Source organism: Monodon monoceros, unplaced genomic scaffold, assembly GCF_005190385.1.
Source record: "Monodon monoceros isolate NGI ecotype Baffin Bay Population unplaced genomic scaffold, NGI_Narwhal_1 Super_Scaffold_18, whole genome shotgun sequence".
NCBI classification, from domain to species: Eukaryota; Metazoa; Chordata; class Mammalia; order Artiodactyla; family Monodontidae; genus Monodon; species Monodon monoceros.
Genome location: NW_021703774.1, coordinates 146,631,724 through 146,659,239, shown reverse-complemented (window position 1 = coordinate 146,659,239; position 27,516 = coordinate 146,631,724). Strand labels below are relative to the sequence as shown.

Below are 27,516 nucleotides of genomic sequence, written 5' to 3'. Positions count from 1 at the left end.
TATTCTAAAAGATTTAAATTAAAACTATTTAAAATTTAAAAAAAAAAGAAGTCTAGCACTTTAGACTCTGTCAAGGTCACCTACTCTTGCAACTCAGCCCCAAATCATCTGAAAGTAAATATATATATATATATATATATATATATATATATAAACAGTTTAAAATCTTTCACAGGTAAAGATGGACATTTTAAAGTACTTTCATGTTCTTTGATCCCTTCACAGGACCTTTCAACAATTAGTTTCGCTTAAAAACTTCATCTCCTCCTTTATCCCACACCTCAATATGCCCACATTAGCTTGCTCCTAGGGATATGACAGGGTATCTGGCAGCCTATTTGGAGGGGTTTGGTTCTTATTGACCCATAAGCTATTATTTGTTAATTGCTCTATTGATGCTAAGGACTAAACTATTTTGGTAGTGGAGAAACCGGAAGAAAGAAAAGTGGAATATATCATGAATCAAGCTATGTGATTTGGGGCAAGTCACTTCATCTGTCTGTGCCTCGAATATCTCATGAATGGTCTGACACCAGTTGTAAGATACAAGGCCTAAGTATCAAGGCTCAGCTCCCATATTCCCCAGCTCACCTTGGTGTACAATGTGTCTGCCAGTTCCAAATTTTTAAGGCCATAGAAGATATTAGCCAGGTAGAAGTAGCCTCCTGAGGTCCTGATGTGCTCTGTTCCAAATGCACAACTGGCGAAATAAATCTATAGCAGAAGGAAGAAAGAGAGTGCTTGAGTTTTCTTTGTAAATCATATATCTTATAAAGGACTTGTATCCAGAATCTATAAAGAACTTTTACAACAGCTCAGTTAAAACATAGGCAAAGGATCTGAACAGATAACATGTCACCAAAAAGATACACCAATAGCTAAAGCACATGAAATGATGCTCAACATTATTAGTCACTAAGGAAGTGCAAAATAAAACCCACAACGAGATACATCTTCACACACACTAGAACTGCTCTAATCAAAGAGACAGAAAATAACACTTCTTGGCAAAGTTGTGGCAAAAGCGGAACTCTTGTACATGCTGGTGGGAATATAAAATGATGCAGCCTCTGTGGAAAACAGTTTGGCAGTCCTCAAAAAACTAAACATAGTTTTACCACATGACCGAGCAATTCTATTCTTAGGTACATACCCAAGAGGAATGAAGACACGTCTCCACACAAAGACTTGTACACAAATGTTCACAGAGTATTATTCATAATAGACAAAAAATGGAAACAACCCAAATGTCCATCAACTGGTGAATGGTAAAGAAATTGTGGTATATCCAGATGATAGTGATAAAAGGAATGAAATATTGATATATAAACAACGACACGGGTGAATTTCAAAATAATTATGCTAAGTGAAAGAAGTCAGATGCAAAAGTCATCATTTATTTAATAATGATTTAATATAAATCATTCATTTATATCAAATGTCCTAAAAAGGTAAATCTAGAAAGACAGAAAGTGGGAATGAGAAATGACTGCAAATGGATATGTGGGCTCTCTTTAGGGTGAAAACTGGATTATGTTGATGGTTGCACAGCTCTAAGTTTACTAAAAATCATTGAATTGTACACTTAATTGTACATACCATTGACTTTTATGGTATGTATCAATAATGCTGTGGTTTGGTTTGGTTTTTTTTTAAGTTAGGCTGAGCTTGATCTAATTCTTAACTATGTGACCCAGCTCAAGAGAGAGTGTGCTTCTGATTGATTTGTTGAAGGCTGTGAAGCACAGAGAGGAAACACAAATGAAGAAGTGCATTGGTCAGGCTCCTAGGTGGAAGTAGATGGCACCCTCACAAGTATCAGTATTCCCTGAGGCTAGTATAATGAAAGGATTATTTACAGAGACGTGGAAGGGGTACGGAACCAACAAGAGTTAGTGAAGCACTAGGGACTATCAGTAGCAAGAGACCGTTTACAGTCCAAACTCCTGAGAAAACCAGGGGAGAAAGCAGGGTTACCAGGGCCCAGCAAGAGCTAGAGCTGTGGAGGAAGGCTACCTGACAGGAGCCATGGCCATGAGGAACACTGGCCCTGCAGGGACTGGGCTGGTGCAGAAAGGCAGCAGAGTAAATACCCCAACCTCTCTCTCCTCCCAACTTCCACTCCTCTGCCATGCCTTTCACTCTCCAAACCCAGTGAGGCCAGAGAGCGATGGAGTCCACCGAGGTCAGCCTCCCAGGGAAGAGTAGGGCAGAGAATGCATTTGGCGTAAGGGGATATGGAGAATAACCAGCACAACAATGTTTCCAGCAAATTTAGGGGCATCGTGCAGTGGCAGGCAACCAGAGGGAGGGTTGCCCAGTGGAGAGGCTGAAGAGAGACCCAATCTGCACGGAGACTGCAGTCTGATTCTAACCTCATCCAAGTTTCAGGCTCAGGAACTCTTCCCTCTGGTAATATTGTCCAATACTGAAATCCTAACAGAAACCTCATGAACGTGGGAAGAACAGCTCAGTCATCACCCTCATCAACCTATCTAACATTGGTACAGAGTTTTAGAGTTTATAAAGCACTTTCATACACCTCCAGCTCATTTAAATGTAATAACCACACTCTGTAGTAGAGACGTTCATGTTATTTATCAAAATCACAGCCAAAGTACTGCCCATGTTGGGCCCTCTTATTCATCTCTGCAATGACCCAATGAGGCAGAGACTATTTTATGATTACTGTCTTACAGGTGATGAAAGACGTTAAATAATTTATCCAAGTCTGTGTGGCTGGTGAAATGGCAGAGCTGGGACCAGGAGTAAAGCCCTGCTCTTAACCAGGATGCTCTTCTGCCTCCCTTTATCATCCCCCAAGCAATTGAGGCTTGGGAAGTGATGTGACCTGGACAAGGATGCACAGGCAGAAAGTGGAAAGTCTTGAATTCAGGTCGTTAGAATTGCGTTCTTGCTAATACCCCACCAAACAGACAGTTGTACACAGAAAGTTTCAGAGAAATGCTCAGTAAAAAGAAAACAACAACAAACAAACAGAGCTGTTCTCAGAAACAATCAGGTGTTATTAATTTGTTTACATCATTGGCCAGATGATAACGGGCTTCCTCATAGTTTTCCTTAGCCATGTAGAGAAGCCCCAGGTTCCGATGCAGTAAGGAGTGGGTGGCATGACAACATTCAGCCGATTTGAGGACTGTCCACTGCGCTTGGGATAGATACTCCTCAGCCTGGACGATCCGGCCCAGACCTGCCCAAAAGAAATAAAGATTATAATCCATATCCTAGCCAGAGAACACATGATGAAATACGAGTCATCACCTATTCACTCATTCATTCATTGACTTGGATACTTACTGACACACAAAAACTTGTACGTGAATATTCATAGCAGCCTATTCATATTAGCCAAAATATTGAAACAGCTTAAATGTTGGTCAACTGATGAGTAAATATACAAAGTATAGTCTTTCCCTATTCATGAGTGGCATATTATTCAGGCACTAAAGGAATAAAGTACTGATACATACTACAACATGGAAGAACCTTGAAAACATTATACTGAGTGAAAGAAGCCAGACACAAAAGGCCATACATTGTATGAGTTCATTAATATAAATTTTCCAGAATAGGCAAATCAGAAAGTGGATTGATTAGTAAGTGGCCCAGGACTGTAGGCATGGGAACTGAGGTATGACTGCTATTGGTATTGGGTTTCATTTTGGGGTGACAAAAATGTTCCCGAATTAGATGTGATGATGGTTGCACAATCTTGTGAATATACTAAAACCACTGAATTGTACTTTAAAGGGGAGAATTTTATGGTACGTGAATTATATCTCAATTTAAAAATATATGTATATGTATATTTGATACTTTTTATGTGCCAGACCTTGTGTTAAGGGATAGGAATTCAAAGATGAATCAAAGCCATTACTCCTGAAAAATGTACAGCTTGGTTGGCGGAATGGAGACATGAAAACAAGTATATTTGTAATATAGTGTAAATGCAATGATAGTAACGTTATAAGGTTTGGAAGCGGAAGAGAGTAGGAATTGTTTAATTCTTTGGATGGGGTAGAGAAGGACAATGGAGTGGGGAGAGGCATGGTCAGTGTTATGGACTGAATGTTTGTGTTCCCCCCAAATTCATATGTTGAAGCCCTAATCCCTAATGAGACGGTATTTTGAAGTGGGGCCCTTGGGAGGTAATTGGGTCATGAGGGGGGAGCTCTCATGAATGGGATTAGTGCCCTTATAAGAAGAGACAAGAGAGAGATGATCTCTCTTTTGCCCATGTGAGGGTATAGCAAGAAAAGGCAGCTGTCTACAAGTTAGGAAGTGTGTTCTCACCAGACACCAGCTCTGTTGGCACCTTGATCATGGACTTGTAGCCACCAGAACTGTGAGAAATAAATGTTTGTTGTTTAAGCCACCCAGTCTATGGTATTTGTCATAGCAGCCAAGCTAAGATAGTCAGAAAAGTCTGAGCTAAGTTTTGAGGATGAATATAAGTTTTCTAGACAGTTAAGGGAGGGAGGGCATCTCAGGGAGAATTAACACATATGCAAAGTCATAGAGATATGAAATGGTGTGCTGTGCTTAGAGAACTATATGTTGGCCTGTGATGCTGGCGCACAAAGTATAAGGGATCAAGTGGCAGGAAATGAGGCTAAAGAGGTAGGCAGGGCACAGATCACGGAGGGCTTAGGAAGTCGTGCCAAGGAGCTTGATGCATGTGGATAAAAACTAGAGGATTTTCAGAAAGGGAGTGATAACCGGATTTAGATTTAGAAGAGTCCTCTGGCACTATGCCAAGGAGAGACCAGAAGGGAGGAGGAAAAGGAAAACACTCACTAGAAGACTTTTGAAATAGTTCAGGCATGTACTAGACCCTGAACTAAGGCAGCGAATGAAGATGGAGTATATAAAAGAGACATTCAGGAGCTAGAATGGTTATGTGGTTAACCATTTCATGTGGTTAAGTGAAAGTCACCTTTATTTCTAATATTCAAATACTCTTGACACTTAACTCTTTTTGTTTAGTTGTGAAAGAAAAAAAAAAAGGTCATGAAGAACCTAGCGTGGGAAGGGTAAGCTGTGACAAAGTGAGAGAGTGGCATGGACATACATACACTACCAAACGTAAAATAGATAGCTAGTGGGAAGCAGCCACATAGCACAGGGAGATCAGCTCGGTAGTTTGTGACCACCTAGAGGGGTGGGATAGGGAGGGTGGGAGGGAGGGAGACGCAAGAGGGAAGGGATATGGGAACATATGTATATGTATAACTGATTCACTTTGTTATAAAGCAGAAACTAACACACCATTGTAAAGCAATTATACTCCAATAAAGATGTTAATAAAAAAAGACAAGAAAAAAAAAAAAGAAGATACGTAATAGTTTCCTGCCTACACTTGCCTCCTAGGAAGGTTGTCAGAAGTGAGCAGAAAACTACTTTGAGAACGTTCTGCAGAGCAGGAGACATGCCCTGCGTGTGAAGGGTTCTGTGTGATGGGTGCTGCAGCAGAAATGGCATCAGTAAAGGGTCAGGAGATGAAGACACGGATCCCTCACAAGTCAACCTTCTGTTCTTCTTGTGCTTCCTCCCAGGCCTACTTCACATGTAAGCATTGCTTTATTCTGGTTGTAATCATACCTCTCTGAATTACAGGAGAGGTGAGGAAGAAGCAGTCAACAAGAGGTAGCAAGTAACTGCCTGACCGATGCTCACACTAAAATGGGAAAATATTAGATCAGAATCAAGGGGCCATGGCCCATGATCCTGGCTCATGTTCCTTAAATAGGCGAGCCACATTTTCCATCTGGGTTTTGCTTAAAAAAATAAGAGCTTCAGACTGAGGCCCTATCAAATTTAAGGAAGCAAATGACTCTTAGCTAAGACATTTATCTTGGGAAACAATTGGTAGGGGGCATTGATATATATTGGAAATTTTCATGTTTCGTTGTCCAGTTCTCATTTACAGAGGTATTGCTGAAAAAAGGAAGGCCCCCAGGTCAAGCTGAACCACATCTAAACAAGCATCAGTCCCAAAGGAAAAAGCCTACTTGCGAGCAAAAAACTACAAGGCTGCATATACAGAGAGCAGGGTATAATGAGGTGAGAAGAACAAGCTGTGACAAGCGGGTCAGAACTAAGATTGTGACCAGTGAGTGGGTAAGTTCAGGCATGCCCTCCAACATACAGTGCTTACCTGGAGAGGTGTAGGGATGGAGTAGAGGTAACAGAGACCTAAAGTTGCCAAAGGAAGTGAGACTATCCTGAAGGGTGACTTTCAGGGTATATGCAGTAGAGACAGAAGGGATGGCCAATTCATGGAGCAGTGGTACTTGTCTTAAGGGTGAGACACAGCAGGCTTACACTGGGTTAGTGGCAGATCTGAGAGACATTATGGGGGAAGATTTTGCAGGACTTGCGGATGAAAGTAAAGGAGCACAGAATAAAACAGTCACAGACGATTCAAAGGTGTGGCTGTGAGGCACTCAGGGGAAGCAAAAGGAATCATTTACTGAGGGCCTGCCTTACCCTATGCCTTACACTAGGCTAGGCCATCTGCATCTGGGATTTAAGTCTGCCAACAATCCTGCAAAAGAAATATCAGAGGAGGAAACCGCGCATTCATTCAACCCTATAAACCCTATATTCATCTAATCTGTTGGGTCTCTACCACTCTGCGGGATGCTCAGTGCATGCTGGATCCCTGACCTTAAAAAGTTCACAGCTGAGCGAATTCGTTACACAATAAAGAAACAAAAAATGAAGTGATAGGAAGGAAATGGACAGAACACAGTGATCAAAAAAGGCACGGAGAAACCTACTTTGGATGATTAGGGAACACCTCTCTGAGAATGTGGCGTTTAAGCAGGTACCTGAAGGTTGAAAAGAAATCAGCCATATAAGAGGGAGAAAACAGCATTCCAGGTGGTATGTGTGAGAGTCCTAAGGTAAGAAAAAGCTTGATGACTAGGATACACGGCTAGTAAAGAGTTGGAATTTGGGCTTCCCTAGTGGCACAGTGGTTGAAAGTCCGCCTGCCGATACAGGGGACACGGGTTCATGCCCCGGTCCGGAAAGATCCCACATGCCGCGGAGCGGCTGGGCCCGTGAGCCATGGCCGCTGGGCCTGCACGTCCCGAGCCTGTGCTCCGCAACGGGAGAGGCCACAACAGTGAGAGGCCCGCGTACCGCAAAAAAAAAAGAGTTGGAATTTATTACCTAGATTCTCCCAGTTCCAAAACACTAAAAACAGTGGGGGAGGATGAGTAAGGTGGCTCCTCCTTGAAGAGTTACTGAAAATGTCATTTCTAGTGCGTTAAAATTCCAAAGTTTTACTTTGAAAAAAAGTATGAATGCCTCTTATTTTTCCACTCCAGTCTGGAGGAATCTCTAAGGTGGGAGAGGCATGTCCACAGGGGATGTGATTTATTTAGACTTTCAAAAAGGTTGGCAAGGTTTTAAATCAGTAACTGTGGGAGTTAGAATGAAACCTTCCATTTAGACAGCACTTTTCTGCTTGCAAAGCACTTTCCTGTCCGTTATACATAAATTCATTTAAACCTCAAAACAATCCTGTGAAGAGGACTCAGATTCAACAAATGCTTACATAGTTCCCATTTAGGTGTCAGGTTCTAAGGAGTTTTTGAGTACCTTCCCTGCACTAAGTACTGTGCTGGATTTAAAGACACTCCGAGGAGAAAGAATAGACAGAGTCCCAGTTCTCCCTGAACTTATGGTCTAGTGCAGGAGAGGAACTTTAATTAAATAATGTCATAAAAAATGTTTAATTATTATCAAAGTAAGTGCCCAGAAAAAAGAAAGAGGTTTCTAAGTGGATACATAAAAAGAGACCTGACCCAATCTGGGGGCTTGGGAAAGGGTTCTAATCAGGGGGTGGTGACTCAAGCTGAGACCTGAAGGATGAATAGGAGTTAGTTAGGTGAAGGGGAGGGGAAGAGAAGTGGGGGGAGTGGCTAGAGAAGAACCTTCCAGAACAAGGAAGCATCACAGTGCTTCTGAGGAACCGAGAGAAGGCCAACACAACTGAAAGGGAGAGAGAAAAGAATGAGAGGTGAGGTGAGAGAATTCATAAAGGCTGGACCAAACAGGGACTCATAGCTTGCTTTGGGAACTTGGTCTTTATTTATTGGAGTGACTTGGTCACATTTTGTTTGGAGACCAGCTTGGAAGGAGGCCAGGGAAGATGTGCAGAGACCAGCTGGCAGGTAGTAATCCAAATAAAACATGATGGGATTTAGGCTCGGGTGACTTTTCCAAAATCCCCTAGCTAGTCAGTGTCAGAGATAAAGAGAGCCTGGGCTGTATTTCCTTGTCCGGTGCTCTTCCACTAGCTTGGGAGGAGGCACAGTCCAGAATGGGGAGTCACATCTGAGTAGGGTAAAGAGGGCATTCTTGCAGCTAAGTGGCCTGGTATGAAGTCGGAGCCCAAACCAGTGAGGAGGGGGTCCATACAGAAGAGGCATCCCAGAATAGGAGTCAGAGCCCCCAAAAGGAGAGGAGGGCATCTGCAAGGGGAAAGGATAGGATTGGAGATGGGAGGTTGGCTCATACAGGGTAACCAATTAAATATATAAATACATCAATGAAAATGGAAGCCAGCATTCTCACTGTCAGAAAAGGAGCTATAAACATGGAATGGGAGAAAATGAGATTGAACCCTATGGATTTAAATGTACTCCTATGGACCCATGATCATATACAGATACAGATGTAGAGACGGAGATGGAGATTTAGAAATAATGCGCATATACACCTTATTATATTTACACATGTTCCCTAATTCTGTCCATTGAGAAGCCTGGGAGCAGCCATACCTCAATAGCAACGAGTATGTCCAGTGCACAACTCTTGGCTTCTAAATTCAATTTTCTGCTAAAAGAACTCAGGGCTCCTTGGAGGTATGTTCCAGAAAGCAGGAAAGTGATCAAAGAACAATGGGGAAGAATTCCCTGGCAGTACAGTGGTTAGGACTCCACACTTTCTCTGCCTAGGGCTCAGGTTCAATCCTTGGTTGAGGAACTAAGATCCCACAAGCCATGTAGCCAAAAAAAAAGAACAATGGGGATGTGTTAAGGAGACACAGAGGCCAGTGTGATGGGCTGCCACTTGCCAAATCAAGGACAGTTTGAACATCAAATTAATGATAGTAATGGATTGTAACCCACTAAATAAAACAGGGAAACAACAGTCTATGTTGATATAAATAAATAAATGAATTCATTGAAAGTTTGTTGAGGAATGGAATATTTATATAGTTCCAAATACCTCTCTATAAAATACTTATTCATTGCAAAGAGAAGAAAGAGTAACTTTACAGAGAAGAAGCCTGGCAGACACCACCTTAATAAAGTAACTTAAATGAACATCATCAATCATGGGACAAAATAAAAACATATGCCAACTTATAGGATGGGATGAGAAGAACATAGCATCACTTCAGTGATATTCCTGCCAAAGACACATCACCTCAGTCCAGTCATGAGGAAACATCAGAGAAACTCAGATTGAAGGACATTTTGTAAAATAATTGGCCTTTAATCTTTGAAGGCGTCCAAGTCATAAAAGTCAAGGAAAGATTGAGAAACCATTCCAGAATGAAGGAGACTAAAGACACATGGCAACAAAATGAAAAGTGTGATTCTGGACTCTACCCGTTTGCTGTAAAGATGTGATTGGGACAACTGGAAAAGCTGAATGGGGTCTGCTCAGTAGATAATCATGGATGATGGTTGTATTGTGGTCATGAAGAAGACGTCTCTGTAGGAAATACATACTGAAGTAGTCAAGGCATAGGGCATCAAGTAAGCAACTTACTCTCAGATAGCTTAGGGAAAAAGTTCTTTGTATTATATTTCCTACAGTTTTACTTTTTAAAAAGTTTTTTTTTTAATAGTGGCTGTTAAGATATAAAGTAGTAGTACAGTACCTAAAAGGCTATCGATGCTCAAAAATGTTAATTCCCCTCAAAAATGCTAATTCTCCTGTTGTAGCAACCACCATGTGTGATGTCTGTGCCCTGATCTCAGAACTGCCTCTGCCGTCCATAGGAGCAGGTTCCTATTTTCGTGTTTGAACTATGTGACCCTGACACAAAGGTAGATACAGATAGATGCCGCCATCAAGCTGAGTCAACACAATTCTTTCTTCCAGGAATTTAACATTGGAAATCAGATGCTAATTAGTTTCTATAACCCACCTTGAACCTGGAGGATATGTAAATTCAATGTAAATTCAGCTACATCTGACATTTTGGGGTAGCTGTCTTCTGCAGTAAGAATAGGGTAGAAAAATCTGGTCTGCAGAGATGGAAAATAAAGCAGATGCAGAGAGAGAAACCTAGAAACAGAGACAAGAAACAAGACCCCAAGACCCAAGAGACAGAAACAGAGACCACCAGCCTTGGTTTGTTATAGCATTCTGAGTATAGTATCTCATGAAGTCTCACTTCCCTTAGGACACCTCAGCGTCCTAATAAATTTCCTCCTTTTGCTAATGCCAGCTAGAGTGGATTTCATTCAGTTTTACCAAAAAGTCCATGACATCTCCTTCCCCACCTTGTGCCAAACTTTACAGCAATCCTGCTCTTCCACAAAAGGTATCTTGGTGCCACTGCCAAAGCTGGGTGTTTTGGCCACTGATATGACCCAGTATAGCACTTCTTACAGGCTCCAGGGGGTCTCAAGTCAGTTTCACTTACCAAGGCTGGCCTCGGCCAACAGCAGGTAAGCAGGTACCAGCTCTACTGAACTCAGGCCATGAACACTCATGCGGAAGCGAAGAGAGTGCAAAGCTGCTGGGACAGCATCTTCATGTTTTCCTTCAAAGATATATTTCTGGGCTACGGTGTAGCAAAATTCGATCAAATGCTTCTGTGGAAAAAAAAACCTAGACTATCTGAGACAGTCTAAGGGTAAAAGGCAATGGTGGATATAGGTACACCTGGAGATAGGGCTAACACCTGATGACCTGCTCGAGAGCACACAGTGAGCCTGTCTGCATTGAGGCGGACATGAGGCCCAAAATAGGTGACTAAAAAGGCAAACTCTGGACTGTGAGTTCCTCAAGGTCCAGGAACAAGTATCTTCTCATCTTAGGTTGGTGCTTGGCATAAATGAGTGCTCAATATAAAATTATTAAATGATTATTATTCTTACATTTTTAATAAAATTTTAGTTTAGCAAAGCTGTAGTGTCTCAGGACAATCTAAAATGTTCTGCCTTTCTATTTGAGTTAATTTTGAAAGAAACATATTTTTCCTTCTGGAGTTATCCTGCTTCACCAATATCACTAATATTAACTAATATAATATTAACTAATATATTAACTAATATAACTAATATTCACTAATGCTGCAGGTTTTCAGTAGATATGTGGAGAGCAACAATGGTATTGAGGACATAAAGACATAAAACCCAGTCTCTGCCCTCAGAGGTTATAGTTTAGTGACCTCGCACAGTACAACCTTTTCCCTGGGCAGGTTCTCTGCACCCGTGAGTTAACCCTGCAACCGTCCTGTGAGCCTTACCTGCCGCTGCTGCAGCTGCTGCAGGCCATGCTGCCGTTCTTCCTCTGAGTTGTAGAAGGGCATGGAAGTGCGCAGGGGAATCAGGAGCTGACATATCTTCTCATGGATGCTGCCCCAATCAGCTCTTTGATGAACCACACCACTGACAACGAAAACATGGACTTCATTTTCTTCACCTTTGGCTTGACCACTGATCCTCCTGGCCCTACTGCTGGCCCAGCCCTAGAAACTAGAAAAGTAATCCCAACACAAACCAGGCAGGGAGCCCAAAGCCATTTCCGACACAAATCGCCTTTCCTTCACGTGGTTATTGGGTGGCGGTGCAAAAACCAGGGGTGCGGGAGGATGTTGTTTCTGCAGGCAGTTATATGTTGTGGTTATTCTGCTTTTCTTCTTCATTAATGACAACAAAGACAACTTTAACTCTGCATGGGTCTAAGGTCATTTTCAAAATATCTGAACACTGAAGCTGATGAATTTAAGGGTCTTTTTCTTAGGGGAAGGAAAGAAATTTACATTTGATGAGGCTCTAGGAGACACTTGCCCTGTAATTAGTATATATACCAATTATAGGTATATATATATGCCAGTTATAAGTATATATATATATATATGTTGCATGGCTTGGGAGAGCACCATTTGCATTGTCTTCTGTGCTCTAGGAGGGCCATTCACATAGAATACACTGTGAATGCCTTCCAGTCCTAGTGGTGCAGCAGGTGGTCATGAAAGTAACTGTTTAACTTTTTGAAAACAAGACAAAATCATTATTTTTTTAAGGTAAGGAAGCACGGGTGTCAAGAGTAAGTAGTTACTCTAGACCTGTACTCCAAAGCCGGTCATTTTTTAGTTCTCCAGAGGGAAGCATTGTGGCAGTTTGGTATACAGCTTTTCTGACTGTTTTATATGCATATTTAGTATTTTTTAAACACTTAATTGGACAGCACAAATATAGAACATTTGCATCACTGCAGAAAAATTCTATTGGACAGCACTCCTACAAAGAATCTACTCCCATTCTTTTTTTTTTTTTTATGGCCGTGCCACGTGGCTTGCAGGATCTTAGTTCCCCCAACCAGGGACTGAACCCACATCCTCAGTAGTGAAAGCCTGGAGTCCCAACCACTGGGCCACCAGGGAATTGCCTCCTATTCCTTACATAATTGCCTCTATGAATGACTCCCAAGTCTATTACCTAATCTGACGCTTCCTCCAAATACGTTTATATAATTGATACATAATTGATATTGATATATAATTCACATACAATAAAAGTCATCCTCTTAAAGTGCACAGTTCAATGTTTTTATTATATTCATGAGGTCATATAGCCATCACCCTATCTAATTTCGGCATTTTCATCACTCAATAAAGAAACTCCATTTATTCTAGCAGGTACTCTCATTCTTCCCTCCAACCACTGTTGCCCAGAAGCCACTAACCTATTTTCTCTATGCATTTGCCTGTTCTGGACTTTGCATATAAACGGAAACAGACAATATGGCTTTTATGTCTGTATTCTTTACTACTGAATACTATTCCACTGAGTGGCTATATCATTTTTTGTCTATCCATTCATCAGGTGGTAGATATTTGGGTTGTTTCCAGTTTTGGACTATTATTATTAATGAATATTTGTGTACAAGTTTTTATGCGAACATACGTTTTCAATTCTCTTGGGTACGCCTAAGAATGGAATTGCTGGGTTATACAGTAACTTTATGATTAAACTTTTGAGGACTGCCAAACTGTTTTAACACAGGTTGTACCACTTTACAATCCCACCAGTGATGTATGAGGGTTCCATTTTTTCTACATCCTCGTCAATGCTTGCTATTTTCTGTCCTTTTTTATTGTAGCCATTATAGTGTGTGTGAGGTAGTATATCATTGTGGTTTTATTTTGCATTCCCTTAATAACTAGTGATGTTGAGCATCATTTTATGTGCTTATTGGCCATTTGTATATCTTCTTTGAAGAAATGTTGATTCAAATCCTTTGCCCATTTTTTTAAACCAGGTCCTTTATCTTTTTATTTTTGAGTTTTAAGTGTTCTTTGCATATTCTGGATAATAGATCCTTAACATATATGATCCGCAAATATTTTCTCCAATTCTGTGGGTTGTCTTTTCACTTTCTTGATAGTGTGCTCTGATGCACAAAAGTTTTTCATTTTGATGGTGCCCAACTTATCTATTTTTCCTTTGGTTCCTTGTGCTTTCAGTGTCATATCTAAGAACTGTTCCCTAATCCAAGATCACACAGATTTACAACTATGTTTCCTTTGAAAAGTTTTATGTTTTTAGCTCTTATATTTAAGTCTTTTTGAACATGGTGTAACGTAGGGGTCCAAATTCTTCTTTTGCATATGGATATCCAGTTATCCCTGCACCATTTGGAAGTGACCATTCTTTTCTTAATTAAATGGTCTTGGCACCCTTGTTGAAAATCAATTGACCATACAATTAATCTACAACTAAGGAGACAAAAATATACAATGGAGAAAAGACAGTCTCTTCAAAAAGTGGTGCTGGGAAAATTGGACAGCTACATGTAAAAGAACATTCTCTAACAAACACCATATACAAAAATAAACTCAAAATGTATGTAAGACCAGAAACCATAAAACTCCTAGAGGAGAACATAGGCAGGAACACTCTCTGACATAAATCACAGCAATATTTTTTTGGATCTGTCACCTAAAGCAAGGGAAATAAAAGCAAAAATAAACAAATGGGGCCTAATTAAACTTAAAAGGTTTTGCACAGCAAAGGAAACCACTGACAAAATGAAAAGACAACCTACTGAATGGGAGAAAATATTTGCAAATGATATGACCATCATATATAATCCATCATATATAAATAGCTCATACAACTCAACATCAAAAAAACCAACAATCCAATTAAAAAATAGGAAGAAGAACTGAGTAGACAGTTCTTTCCATAAAAGGCATGTAGATGGCCAATAGGCACATGAAAAGATGCTCAACATCACTAATCATCAGCTAAGTGCAAATCAAAACCACAATGGCTATCATCAAAAAAGAACACAAGTAAATGTTGGATGCAGAGAAAAGGGAACCCTCATACACTGTTGGGGGAAATGTAAATTGGTGCAGCCACTGTAGAAGACAGTATGAAGGATTCTCAAAAAACTAAAAATAGAATTACCATATGACCAAGCAATTCCACTCCTGGGTATATAGCCAAAAAAAAACCCCAAAAACATTCATTTGAAAAGATACATGAACCCCAATATTCATAGCAGCACTATTTTTGGCTATATACAACTGCCAAGATATGGAAGCAACCTAAGTGTCCATCATCACATGAATGGATAAAGAAGATGTGACACACACACACACACACACACACACACACACACACACACACACTGGAATACTACTAAGATAAAATGAATGAAATTTTGCCATGCAGCAACATGGATGGACTTGGAGGGTATTATGCTAAGTGAAACAAGTCAGACAGAGAAAGGCAAATACTGTAATGATATCACTTATATGTGGAATCTAAAAATTACAACAAATTAGTGACTATAACAAAAAAGAAGCAGACTCATTGATATAGAGAACAAACTAGTGGTTACCAGTAGGGAGAGGGGCAATATAGGGGTATAGGGTTAAGAGGTAAAAAATACTATGTATAAAATAAGTTACAGGGATATATTGTACAACATGGAGAATATAGCCATATTTTATAATAACTATAAATGTAATATAACCTGTATTTCAATTTTTAAAAACTGCAAAGAAAAAGGAAATCAATTGGCTATAGATGTATGTGCTTATTTTTGGACTCTCAATTCTATTCCATCAATCTATAGGTCTATCCTTATCCCAGTACCACGCTATCTTTATTACTGTAGCTTTGTAGTAAATTTTGAAATTGAGAAATGTGAGTTCTCCAACTTTGCTCTTTTTTGAGATTTTTTTAGCTATTCTGGGTCCCTTTCATTTTCATATGAATTTTAGGATCAGAGTGTCCATTCATGCAAAAATGACAATTGGAATTTTTACAGGGATTGCATTGAATCTGCAGATCAAACTGTTTCATATTAAGTCTCCCAGTCTGTGAATATGAAATATCTTTCCACTTATTTAGGTTTTCTTTAATTTTGTTCAACAATATTTTGTATCTTTCCAGTGTATAAGTCTTGTACTTCTATGGTTATTCCTTTATTTAAAGTGCTATTGTAAATGGAATAGCTGTCTTAATTTCATTTTTAGATTGCTCATTGCTAGCATACAGAAATATAACTGATTTTTGCATATTTATCTTGTATATCCTGTAACCTTGCTGAATTCACTTATTAGCTCTAATAGTTTTTTTGTGGGCTCTTTAGGGGTTTCTCTATATAAGATCATGTCATCTGTGAATAGAGGTACTTTTACTCCTTCTTTTCCAAGCTGGATGCTTTTTATTTCATTGTCTTCCCTAATTGCCCCAACTAGAACCTCTAGTACAACGTTGAATAGAAGTGGTGAAAGTGACATTCTTGCCTCATTTCTGATTTTACAGGGGAAAGATTTTATAGACTTTGACTATTAAGTATGATGCTAATGTTGTGTTTCTCTATGGTTCTTTCATAGATACTCTTTACCAGGTTATAGAAATTCCTTTCTATTCCTACTTTGTTAAGTATTTTTATCCTGAAGGGTGTTGGACGTTGCCAAATGCTTTTTCTGTATCTATTGAGATGATTATATGATTTTTTTCTTTATTCTATTAAGATGATGTTTTATATTGATTGATATTCATATGTTGAACCAACCTTGAATTCCTGGGAGAAATTCCATTTGGTCATGATATATAATTCTTTTTATATTCTGCTGGATTTGGTCTGCTAGTATTTTGTTAAGGATTTCTGCATCTATATTCATAAGGGATATTGGTCTGTAGCTTCCTTTTGATGTTTTTCTCTGGTTTTGGTGTTAGGATAATATTGGCCTCATAAAAAGTTGGGAACTCTTCCCTCTTCTTCTATTTTCTGGAAGAGTTTGTGAAGAATTGTTAAGTCTTCTTTAAATATTTGACAGAGTTCACCAGTGAAATCCTCCTGGGCTTTTCTTTGTGAAAAGTTTTTTGATTACTTAGCTAAATCTCTTTATTTATAGACCTACTCAGATATTCTACTTCTTCTTGAGTAGTTTTGGTAGTTTGTGTCTTATTAGGAATATATTTCATCTAGGACTTCAAATTTGTTGGCATACAATTGTACATAGTATTCTCTTATAATCCCTTTTATTTCTGTAAAGTTGGTAGCAATGTCTCCACTTTCATTTTCTTTTTTTAAATATTTACTTATTTATTTATTTGGCTGAGCCGGGTCGTAGTTGTGGCATGCAGGATCTTCGTTGAGGCATGCGGGATCTTTCATTGCAGCACACAGGATCTTTAGTTGCAGCATGTGAACTCTTAGTTGCGGCATGTGGGATCTAGTTCCCTGACCAGGGATCGAACCAGGGCCTGCTGCATTGGGAGCGCAGAGCCTTAGCCACTGGACCACAAGGGAAGTCCCTCCACTTCCATTTTCTGATTTTAGTAACTTGAGTCTTCTTTTCTGGGTCAGTCTAGCTAAATTTTTGTCAATTTCGATCTTTTTAAAGAAACCACTTTTGGTTTTGTTGATTCTCTGTATTGTTTTCCTATTCTTTATTTCATTTATCTCTGCTGTAATCTTCACTATTTCCCTCCTGCTAGCTTTGGGTTGAGTTTGCTCTTCTTTCTCTACTCTTTAAAGTATAAGACTAGGTTATTGGTTTGAGATCTTCCTTCTTTTTTAGCATATGTGTTTACAGCTATAAATTTCCTTCTAGGTACTGCTTTCACTGTGTCACATCAGTTTTAGTATGTTGTGCTTTTGTTTTCATTTTACCTCAAAGCATTTTCTAATGTCTCTTGTGATTTCTTCTTTGACCCACTGGTTGTTTGTGTGTGTTATTTCTACACATTCATAAATTTCCGAAACTTCCTTCTGCTATTGACTACTAATTTCATCCCATTGTGGTTGAAGAACATACCTTGTATATTTTCAATCCTTATATACTTACTGAGATTTTTTAATGAACTAATAGCTGGTTGACCCTGGAGAATGTTCCATATGCACTTGAGAAGAATGTATATTCTGTATTCTATAAATGTCTGTTAGGTCTAGTTCGTTTATAGTGTTGTTCAGGTCTTATATTTCCCTGCTGATCTTTTGTCCAGTTGTTCTATTCATTGTTGAAAGGCGGATATTGAAGTGTCCAGCTATTACTATTGAATTATTTATTTCTCCCTTCAGCTCTGACAGTTATTCTTTCATGTATTTTGAGACTGTGGTTGGATGCATACAATCATAGGTTTCTGCATTTCTATTGCCTATCATATATTTTTATTTAAATGTGAGAAAGTTAGCTATTTGATTCCATTTATACATAGTCCAAAACAGGTAACAATAACCTAGGGCAGGGATTAGCAAGGTTTTTCTTGCGGCCAGATAGTAAATTTTGGGCTTTACGAGCTACTTGGTCTCTGTTGCAACTACTCAATTCTGTTGTTGTAGCATAAAAGCAGTCATAGACAACACATAGCTGTGTTCAAATACTCTCTCTCCTTCCTTTCTTCTGGGACAACAGAAATGCGATAAAGTATGTTCTTTATAAACTGTGACAGCGCTCATAGAAATGACAAAAAGCATTTTTAAGGGTTTTTTGATAGAGAATTATTGAAAACAAATCAATAAAAGCACTTAACAGCCAGAATAACGAAATAGGTGACTTCCACAGGGTATTTATTTAATACGGGCTTACTGAGTAATTGTGTGAGCAATGGAAACATTAACTTACTTAACTGCCTGAACTGTTTTTCCACAGACAGCATGTGCATATCTTGCCCTTCGAAAGAAAGGGCGCATATTTATATATTCCTGAGCTCTCTCCTTATTCATCTGTATCACCCCTCACAACCATCACAGGGTCATGCATAAACAGGGAGTTGAAAAGTATGCTTTCAAATTAGGGCTCACAGTCAAATAGCTTGTGGGCCAGACATGTTTTGTTTGGCCATTACCATGTTTTTTAAACTAATGTGAATGTCGTTAGGCGGGGCATTCATTGTCCAGTTCACCATAGATCTTACTATTGAATACCACTTCACTGTTTTCTCTTCCTGGACAGTGAAAGCATTTTAATTTGTGCCCCATATGTTAAATGAAAGGAAAAAATATTGCAAATTACTCTTATCTATATGCTACGACTTAATAACCTATAGCATTGAAGCCTCTTTCACCTATAATGTTTCACTGTGTACTTTAATAAAAATGCCTTCTCTTAAAAATGTTCTATTTCCTGGGAACATTCTCACAATCTAACACAGAATGATATGCACAAGATTACACAGAGTGTATAAAATAAATGTATTTATAGGAAAAGAACATGAAGAAATTCACCAAAATGTCAGGCTATTAATTATCTGGGTTGTGAGATTATGGATTATTTTTCATCTTTATATTTTGTATTTTCAAGTTTTCTGTAGTGCGCATGAATTACATTTATAATTGGGAAAAATTATTTTGCAAAAAAATAAACTTTCACAAATCCAAGTTGACGGTCCTTCCTGCTCTTTAAATTTGGGATGAGGAAAAACAATATTTATTGAGTGCCAGCATGGTCTCAGGCATGGAGCTAGATGCTTTACATTCAACCGTGAAAACCCTGGAAGGGGATATTAAAGGCCCTCATTTGTGAGATATAGAACAATTACCACAGTTTTATTTTCTGGAAAAATCATGAAATCTCTAGGACACAAGGATATAGAAATCTGGAGAAAAGGTAGGGGGAGAGTAGAAGACCTCAAAAATAATTAAAGGCAGTGAAAGAAGAGAAAGAAAATAATGGAGGATAAGGGCATAGGAAATAATAATTTATTCATGCATTCATCAAATATTTAGTTTCAATTATTTCAAGATACTTTGCTGGAGACCATAGGCTATATACGCAGATGGGTCTGAAACAGGTCAAAAGATAACATACATATGACAGTCCTTCTACATATTCAACATAATATCCTGCATTAACAGAGCATAATAAAATTGAGCTAACATGTTTGCCAACAACTATAATGAGGCAGGGAAATAAGAGTATGTGAGAGGTACAGAGTAAGTACAAAGTGAGTTGAGAGGAAGGAGGAATTGCTTCTGGCTGGAGGGGTGAAGGGGACAGGGGAAGAGGTAGGTGCTCATATCAGGCAAAGGAGTCTCACCTCTCCCCTGAGTGCCAGTCCTGTACTTAAAATTGTTTACTCAGGACTTCCCTAGCAGTCCAGTGGTTCCAATGCAGGGGACCTGGGTTCAATCCCTAGTTGGGGAACTAAAATCCCACAAGCTGCGCGGTCCAGCCAGAAGAAGAAGAAAAAAAAGATAGATACTAAACAAGTAAAACAAAAACATAAAAGTACAGAAAAAGTGAAGAAAAAATGTGAGAGAGAAAATCAGATAGGGGCATTTAGGTTGGGTTTTCCAGAAAGACCTCTTTGAAGAAATAACATTCTGAGAACAGAAAGATGAAAGAGAGCTAGGAAGATTCGTGACTGTAGGGAAAGTTCCCAGCAAAGGCAACGGCCTGGGCAAAGAAACTGAGGGAGGAAAAGAGTTGGCAAATTAGAATTGAAAGAAAGCCTCTGTAACTGCATCAACGAAAAGAGGGGATGACTGGTGGGAAATGAAGATAGAGAAGCAATCAGGGCTTTGCAGTTTCTGTTACAAATTCTGAATTGTATTCTATATGCATTGAAGAAACAGCAATGAAAACACAGATGCTGTCCTTGCCCTCATGGGGCATACAGCCTAGTGAGGAATACAGACCACTGAACAAGTGATTTCAATCCATGTCATAAATGTGAGGCTAAGGGACCTAAAGAGTGCTGTGAAAGCACCGAGGGGGGACACCTAATTCAGTCTCCACTGGGACCACTGCAACTGAGAAGTTACGCAGCCTTCAGCATCTACCTTCCAATCTAAAACCATCCATGACACCCCAGAGGATAAATTCCAAACTCCTTGATCTCATGTCACTGTTTGGCCCTAACCTTTATCTTCTTGGTTTAAACCGCTACTACTACCTATCACAATGATTTTTAAACTTTTTTTTTTTAACTCAGCATACAGTAGGAAATACATTTCACTAGTACAAAGACACATAACCACATAAATCACTAAAACAAAAGTTTCAAGAAACAATTCAAGTAGGATTACTCTGATACTTTCTATTCTTTTTTTTTTTTCTTAAAATGCTTTTTGTGATTTATTCATGACCCGCTAATGGGCCCTGGACTGCAGTCTGAAAATCAGTGACTGCTCCCTCCACGGCTACCTTCTCTACCCACCTCTGAACAAAGTCTGTTCTCTCACCCTTTACCCAAGCAGTCCTGGATGCCAGGAGTGCTCTACCTTTCCTTCTTCATTGTTCATTCACCTAGCAATTTCCTTCTGACCTCTCAAGACCCAGTGCAAATGTTACTTCTTCAGAGGAACCTTTCCAGATACTGCCCCATCACCATGCTTCCATCCTTAGAGGTCCCAGGGAATAGTACTCCCTGAGTGACAGCACTTGTCATGTAGGGTTGCATTATAATGACTTTCTTTTTTAAACAAGTTAGTCGGCTCTGGACTAGGTTTCTGGACGTCAGCAACCTAGCTGTTTTATCTCAGTGCCCAAATAGGGTCCAATCTGAAGCAAAGATCAGTGGATGTTATGCTGAATAAATGAAAGCTGATCTCATCTTGTACTACCCTCCCCACACTGTCACCATCTTGGCTATGCTCTGACAAACTAACTTTCTATCTATTCCTCAAACACACCAAAGTCTTCCCTCCCTCGGAGCCTCACTGTGCCACTCTTCCCCCAGCATTTCCCTGGCGGGCTGTTCCTACTCTAACTTCAGATCAATAGTCTACCCTCAGAGAGGCTGTCTGCCCAACCTCCCATCACATTTCCTTTGTCTTTATGGCATTTATCACTCTCTGAAATTATCTTGATTTGTCTGTTGGCTTACTTATCTTTCTCGTTAGAACATTAGATTTTTTTTTTTGGCCAGAGCCGCATGGCACGTGGGATCTTAATTCCCCGACCAGGGATCGAACCCTACGCCCCCTACAGTGGAAGCGCGGAGTCTCAACCACTGGACAGCCAGGGAAGTCCTAGAACATTAGATTTTTGAGGGACGTGGTGTCCCGAGTTTCCCCCAGGAAGTTCAGCACATAGAACAGTGCATAGCGCACAGTAGGCGCGCAACAAAACATCTGGGGAGGAATGATTGAATGGGAGAGGAAGCGAACACAGACATAGAACTCTTAGGGACCCGTCTTGAAGCCGCTTTGAGGGTTCCCTGACTGAGAGAGAGGGGGTTGAGGCACCCAGGTGCCACGTTTCAGGGCCTACCAGTAATAAGTGACTGTGCAGGCCCCGCAGACCCGCTCGGCCGGAGCTTCGCACACCTCACAGCAGAGTCGGCGCCCCTTGGGCACCGCAAGAGGGTAGATCACGTTCATGCTGCGGCAGACGGTGTTGTCGGTCTCTAGGACCGTTGCCTGGAGAGGACACACTGGGCGGCGGTGTCACGTGACCAACACGGCGCAGCCTCATTCCAAGCTTTTCGAGGGCGGGGGGGGGGCGTGGCTCGACTAACTCTTGGAGTGTGTTTGTAGGGTTTAAAAAAATAAAAAAAGCCCTTCACTACAAATCCAAAGGTTAAATGGCTGGGCACTCAAATTTTAGCGAGGTCCTACCCTAACAGGATCTGTATGGTAGCCGGTAAGGGTCAAACACGTCCAGCTCTTCACCCAGACTAGGAAACTAAACGAGGGGGTGTGACTCCTCCAGATGCCCGCTCAGCCGAGAACTCCCGCCAGCTCAGTGTCAATTTCGCACGCTGTGGGGCGGAACCAGCACGCATTTCCAGACCTGCAGAAACCCGGCGCTGGCTTGCAGCGCATGGTAGCGAACCGCCCCCTCACTATTGCGGCTGCGCATGGGCCAGGTACCGGGGCAGGGGGCGTGGCGCCGAAGACCCCGTAGCTTGCGCTGGCGCGGCGGGTTCCGGGACCGATGGCGGCAGTGGACCTGGTCGCCGAGTTCCCCCAGCCCGCCGGTGCTGCGCGCTGGGCCGAGGTGATGGCTCGGTTCGCCGCCGGGCTGGGCGCGCAGGGCCGACGGGTAGTGTTGGTCACGTCCGGCGGCACCAAGGTCCCGCTGGAAGCCCGGCCTGTGCGCTTCCTGGACAACTTCAGCAGCGGGCGGCGCGGTGCTACCTCGGCCGAAGCCTTCCTGGCCGCGGGCTACGGGGTCCTGTTTCTGTACCGTGCTCGCTCTGCCTTCCCCTTTGCCCACCGCTTCCCGCCCCAGACCTGGCTGTCGGCTCTGCGGCCCTCCGGCCGAGCGGCTTCGGGCTTGCTGAGCTTGGAGGCGGAGGAGAAGGCACTCCCGGGCTTCGCCGCGGCTCTGCGGAGCTACCAGGAGGCTGAGGCTGCCGGCACCTTCCTGGCCATAGAGTTCACCACTTTGGCAGACTATTTGCATCTGCTGCAGGCTGCAGCCCAGGCGCTCAATCCGCTAGGTGCGTGCCTTTAGGAGTCCATCGGATGCCGGGAGGCAGAGCCTTTCCCCCAAGACGCGCATCCCTTTACCCTCTTTTTACCCATGGCTCTCACAGCGGGGGAACCTGAGTTGAAAAGGAGCTGACTCCATACCCTTCTCCGATTTATTACACCCTGTGCTTCTTTTTGCAGGCTCTTCTGCGATGTTTTACCTGGCTGCGGCCGTGTCAGATTTCTATGTTCCTGTGTCCGAAATGCCTGAACACAAGATCCAGTCATCTGGGGGCCCACTGCAGGTGATGGGCGCTTCTCTTCCAGAGATCTGATTCCCTATAACCAATCTTGGGTTAATTTCCTTTTGATCTGGAGATGGCCTTTCTGCATTCCGTATGTGCTAGGCACTAGGGATCAGAGATGACTAAGACACCGCTCTCCCTCAAGGACCTCACAATCTAGTGAGGTTGCTGGACACAGACATAATTACAGTACAGAGTGATAAATACTCTAGTAGAGGTACGTACAAAGTGAAGTCAGAGCATGGGGTGAGTGAATCTCGGGGAAAGTCAAGGCTTTCTGGAGGAGATGGCTTGAACTGGGTTTTAAAAGATGAGCAGAGGGTGTACCAGACAAAGTAGGGAAGGTCACTCCAGACAGAGTAAACGATTGGAGTTTGGAAATGGGCAGTGTGTTGTGAACTGAAGTTGTTTGGTAAGGCTGGAGAGCCTGGAGAGTGGTGGGGATGGAGGGCAGACTGAAGAGACAGCTTCCTACGTAGAAGATTTTGTATTCCTTCTTAAGGAGCTTGAACTTTATCCTGTGGAGCCAAGGACAACCAAAGTAGGAGAATGAGATAAGGTTTTTGTTTGAGAAGAACATTCTGGCATCAGTATGAAAGGTGAATTAGAGAGAGTGGTTGGGGGGTGATTAGATGGTGGTTATTGTTGCAGTTTAAGGAAGAGGTGTGGGGAAGGTAGTGGTGTGGTTGAGATGCTGAGATGATCTAGCTACTTGGAACCTGAGGGAATTCTTAGTCATTTACTGGGTGATACAAGTAGAATTTAAATAGGAGAAACTACCTGTGGGGCACTTTCTGACTTTGTAGAATAGTTCATTTGTTCATTTCTTCAACAAATATTTATTGAGTACCTACTATACGCCAGGCCCTATTATAGGACCTGGAGATAAAGCAGTGAAAAGAAACATACTGTGCCCTTGTTTCGATTATATTCAGCAGAGGAGACAATAAGTAAGTCAAATGCATACTATGTTAGATAGTGATAAATGCTAAGGAGAAAAATAAAGCGGGGAATGGGTATGTGATTCCTGTCATACTTGCTAACTCTTTGAGGGGATACCCTGATGGTGAGCTTAGTGATTCATACTTTTTAAATTCTGGGAGCTTTAGTTTATCCTATAATTCCTGTCATTCCTAGTTCTATCTTGAAAGTACACAAAATGACTCAACATTCCCCTTAGAAGGGATTGAGAATAATATAGTAGTATTTAATGAATGAAAATACAGTCACTTCTGTTTCCTCAGTGCTAAGATGGTACGTGACAATTTTATTTTTTTTACAAGTTACAATTTTTAAATGGAGTCAAGTAGCCAGTCTAGCAATGCAAGAAATATTTTAGGCTGAGAGGTTTAAAACTCAACCTTATTTGAACTTCCGCCAAAGTAACATCTGCATAAACAGATTATTTGCATTTGTTTATTTGAGGGTTTGGTTTAAAAAATAAAAGGGAATGTTTGAGAAGATGTAATGCTGTTCTTTAGAGTTCTATTAATGGCGATGAGGGTTGCAGAGCAGGGCTAATTCATAAGACATGGTTTGCCCCAGAATATGTATGAAGCTTTGAAATCAGGCATCCTTATGAACACTACAGAGTCAAGGCTTTTAAGTAAGCATTTAATATGCTTTAAAAAGTTTGAAGTGAGAAGTCCCACTTAAACTGACATAGCCACACATCTGAGTCTCTGCTTCTTTAGTTTCCCTTGAGATTGACCTGGTTGGTAGGTGGTAACCTTGTTTGCTTATTAAGTTTCTCTTTTTCCAATACAGATAACAATGAAGATGGTGCCAAAAATGCTTTCTCCTTTGGTTAAAGACTGGGCTCCCAAAGCATTTATAATTTCCTTTAAGTTGGAGACTGACCCCTCCATTGTAATTGATCGTGCACGGAATGCTTTGGAAATTTATCGACATCAAGTGGTGGTGGCTAACATCCTTGATTCACGACGGTCCTTTGTGGTTATTATAACCAAAGAGTCAGAAACCAAGTTATTGTTATCAGAGGAAGAAGTAGGAAAAGGCATAGAGATAGAAGAGAAGATAGTGGATGATCTTCAGTCTCGACATACCGCTTTTATACATGACAAAAACTGAAGTAAAAAGCCTTTATTTATGAGATCAAAGATTGTTCAGTGGACCAGGGCTCTTACAGATGGTGAGAACTAGAATAAATCCTTTGCTTTCATAAAGACAGAAAATGAAGGGGAAAAGCAGTGAGTGGTGTGCAGACGAATAGTGCTTGGTGTTTGTCTTTTAAAGGTCTTTTAAAACTCAGAAAACATGAGAACAAAGGTAAAGCAGTTATGACCAAACCACCTGACACACTCACCTGAATGATACCTTGATTTTGAAAATGATTCAAGTTGTTTCTCACTTTAAAAAAAAAAAAACTTATTGGGAATTATATTCCTCAAAATATACATGTGGGGCCTGAATATCAATCTTCTTCATACTGTAAAAGGGATTATGGATGCATGAATGGCCATGCTTTGAAGAGCAAATATTTGTTCATGCCTACTATGTGATAGGCCCTGAGGATTTTGAGGATTCAAAAGATGAATAAACATGTCTAGCTTGGGAAGTGGATATATAAAAAATTAAGTACAATAAAGTGTGTGCCCCAAAGCCAACACAATGGAAAGGATGATGTTTTTGTGGGTTTTTTTTTTTGAAATTTACTAAAGATGGGAGCAGGAGAGAAGGACACCTCCCCAAAGATAGATTATCTATAGAATGATGATTGTCCCACTACATTTACTCCTTGCTTCTTGTCCTAGACTCACTCCATATTTGAGTTAAGAATTTACCTTTCAAATATTTTAGAACTGCTCTTGAGGGAAAGTTAACCCGGGCTTCTACCTAGAGCCATGCAGGGCCCAGTTGGTGGCCACTGCCCTGAAGGAGGCATTACAAGGTGGTAAAGAGTATGGGTTTTGGAGTCATCTTAGCCAGGTTAGACCCTTCCAGCTGTGCCACCAATTAGCATTGTAAACTTAGATACCTGACTTAGTTTCCTCATCTATAAAATGGTGATAATTTCTCTGCAAAATAACATCATTTGTTAGGATTAAATAAATAAAATGGTGAAGGTAAAGCATGAGTCTGGCACTTGGCACGTAATTCACATTCAATAAATGTTTGCAATTGCTGTTTTTCTCACTTAGCAAAGCAGTGTTTTCAAAGCTCCCACTGTCCTGGGCTTTGAGTTGGGAGCGCAAAAGAAGTGGAGTCCTGAGAAATACCCTAAATGACCCATAGGATGGTCCGGAGTGCAATGTGAAAAACTACCATTAAGAACTAGGTAGAAGCAAGTACTCTACCTCACATAAATGAGTTAAAATGCAGTTCATGGAGTGAGTTGGGAAGGGTAGCCCAAAGTGTGTCTGATAACAGAAGTACAATGAACTTTAATTGAAAAGATATGAACAGAAGTGCTAAGACACATCTAAATTCTTCAGGTGAAGTGTTTAGGAAATGTGACTTCATTAAATCAGGAAGCAGAGGAAAAATACCTGCAGCAATCAGGACTTCTCTGGAAGCAGAAATCCTATTGAACAAAAATTTTAAATTAACTTCTGGTTCAACTGGCAAAACCTAAAAAGCAACAGACTAGGCAGTGGCTGCAGTACTAAAGGGGCATGAAATAAAAGATTGATTTTCTTCCCTACATCTATAGCTTATGTGGATGATGGCTGTCATTACCTTTGACTGTACAGTGAGGATCAGTGGAGTTAGAACTAGAAGTGATTCTAATGTTTGTTTTTATCATAATTATTACTTCCCTTGGGAACCATTTTCTGTTGTGTTTTGTTAATGCTTAAAAACAACCACCACTACCCTAAATGGAATTATTTAGAGTGTTTTCCAATTCAGTTTAGTTTCCGTTCAGAGCATTTAAACAGTATTTACACATGTAAAAATTCCAAGAAGTTGTTTTGTTTGTTTGTTTAATCAGCAAATGGAAGTGTGTAAAGAATGAAAGAAAACTAAGAATGAGGGTGGTCTAATGGTTAGGTTGCGGCGCTTTCACTGCCGTGGCTGGGTTCAATACCAAGCCACGGCTCGGACAAAAAAAAAAAACAGCCTAAGAATGAAAAGGAAC

At 40.7% G+C, this 27,516-nt stretch overlaps 2 protein-coding genes across 4 annotated transcripts in view; one reads left to right on the top strand and one right to left on the bottom strand.

The window, feature by feature from the left end:
• Positions 1-22,135, bottom strand: part of ZMYND12 (zinc finger MYND-type containing 12) — a 34,073-nt gene extending 11,938 nt beyond the window's left edge. Inside the window, exons 1-5 of one of the 3 annotated variants that reach the window (XM_029229554.1) lie at positions 21,968-22,135; positions 11,528-11,669; positions 10,700-10,871; positions 3,042-3,211; positions 592-714 (exon numbers count right to left, since the gene is read on the bottom strand). In XM_029229554.1, coding sequence (XP_029085387.1) covers positions 592-714; positions 3,042-3,211; positions 10,700-10,871; positions 11,528-11,669; positions 21,968-22,077 — 717 coding nt within the window. In that variant the 5' untranslated portion in view covers positions 22,078-22,135. Of the gene's footprint in view, positions 1-591; positions 715-3,041; positions 3,212-10,699; positions 10,893-11,527; positions 11,670-21,967 lie in introns of all 3 variants that reach the window. The other 2 variants (XM_029229555.1, XM_029229553.1) reach the window with 2 other exon arrangements.
• Positions 22,136-22,561: 426 nt separating this feature from the next.
• PPCS (phosphopantothenoylcysteine synthetase) lies at positions 22,562-26,689 on the top strand. The gene is made up of 3 exons (XM_029230825.1): positions 22,562-23,141; positions 23,314-23,417; positions 25,185-26,689. Exons 1-3 carry the CDS (start codon positions 22,634-22,636, stop codon positions 25,506-25,508), a joined length of 936 nt encoding a protein of 311 aa, XP_029086658.1. The 5' UTR covers positions 22,562-22,633; the 3' UTR covers positions 25,509-26,689.
• Positions 26,690-27,516: the final 827 nt, after the last annotated feature.

Excerpts from the sequence above, each read along its gene's own strand:
- PPCS (XM_029230825.1), top strand. The coding sequence starts at position 22,634 with ATGGCGGCAGTGGACCTGGTCGCCGAGTTCCCCCAGCCCGCCGGTGCT. Across the intron at positions 23,142-23,313 it reads CCAGGCGCTCAATCCGCTAG|GCTCTTCTGCGATGTTTTAC; the intron begins GTGCGTGCCTTT and ends TTCTTTTTGCAG. Across the intron at positions 23,418-25,184 it reads CATCTGGGGGCCCACTGCAG|ATAACAATGAAGATGGTGCC; the intron begins GTGATGGGCGCT and ends TTTCCAATACAG.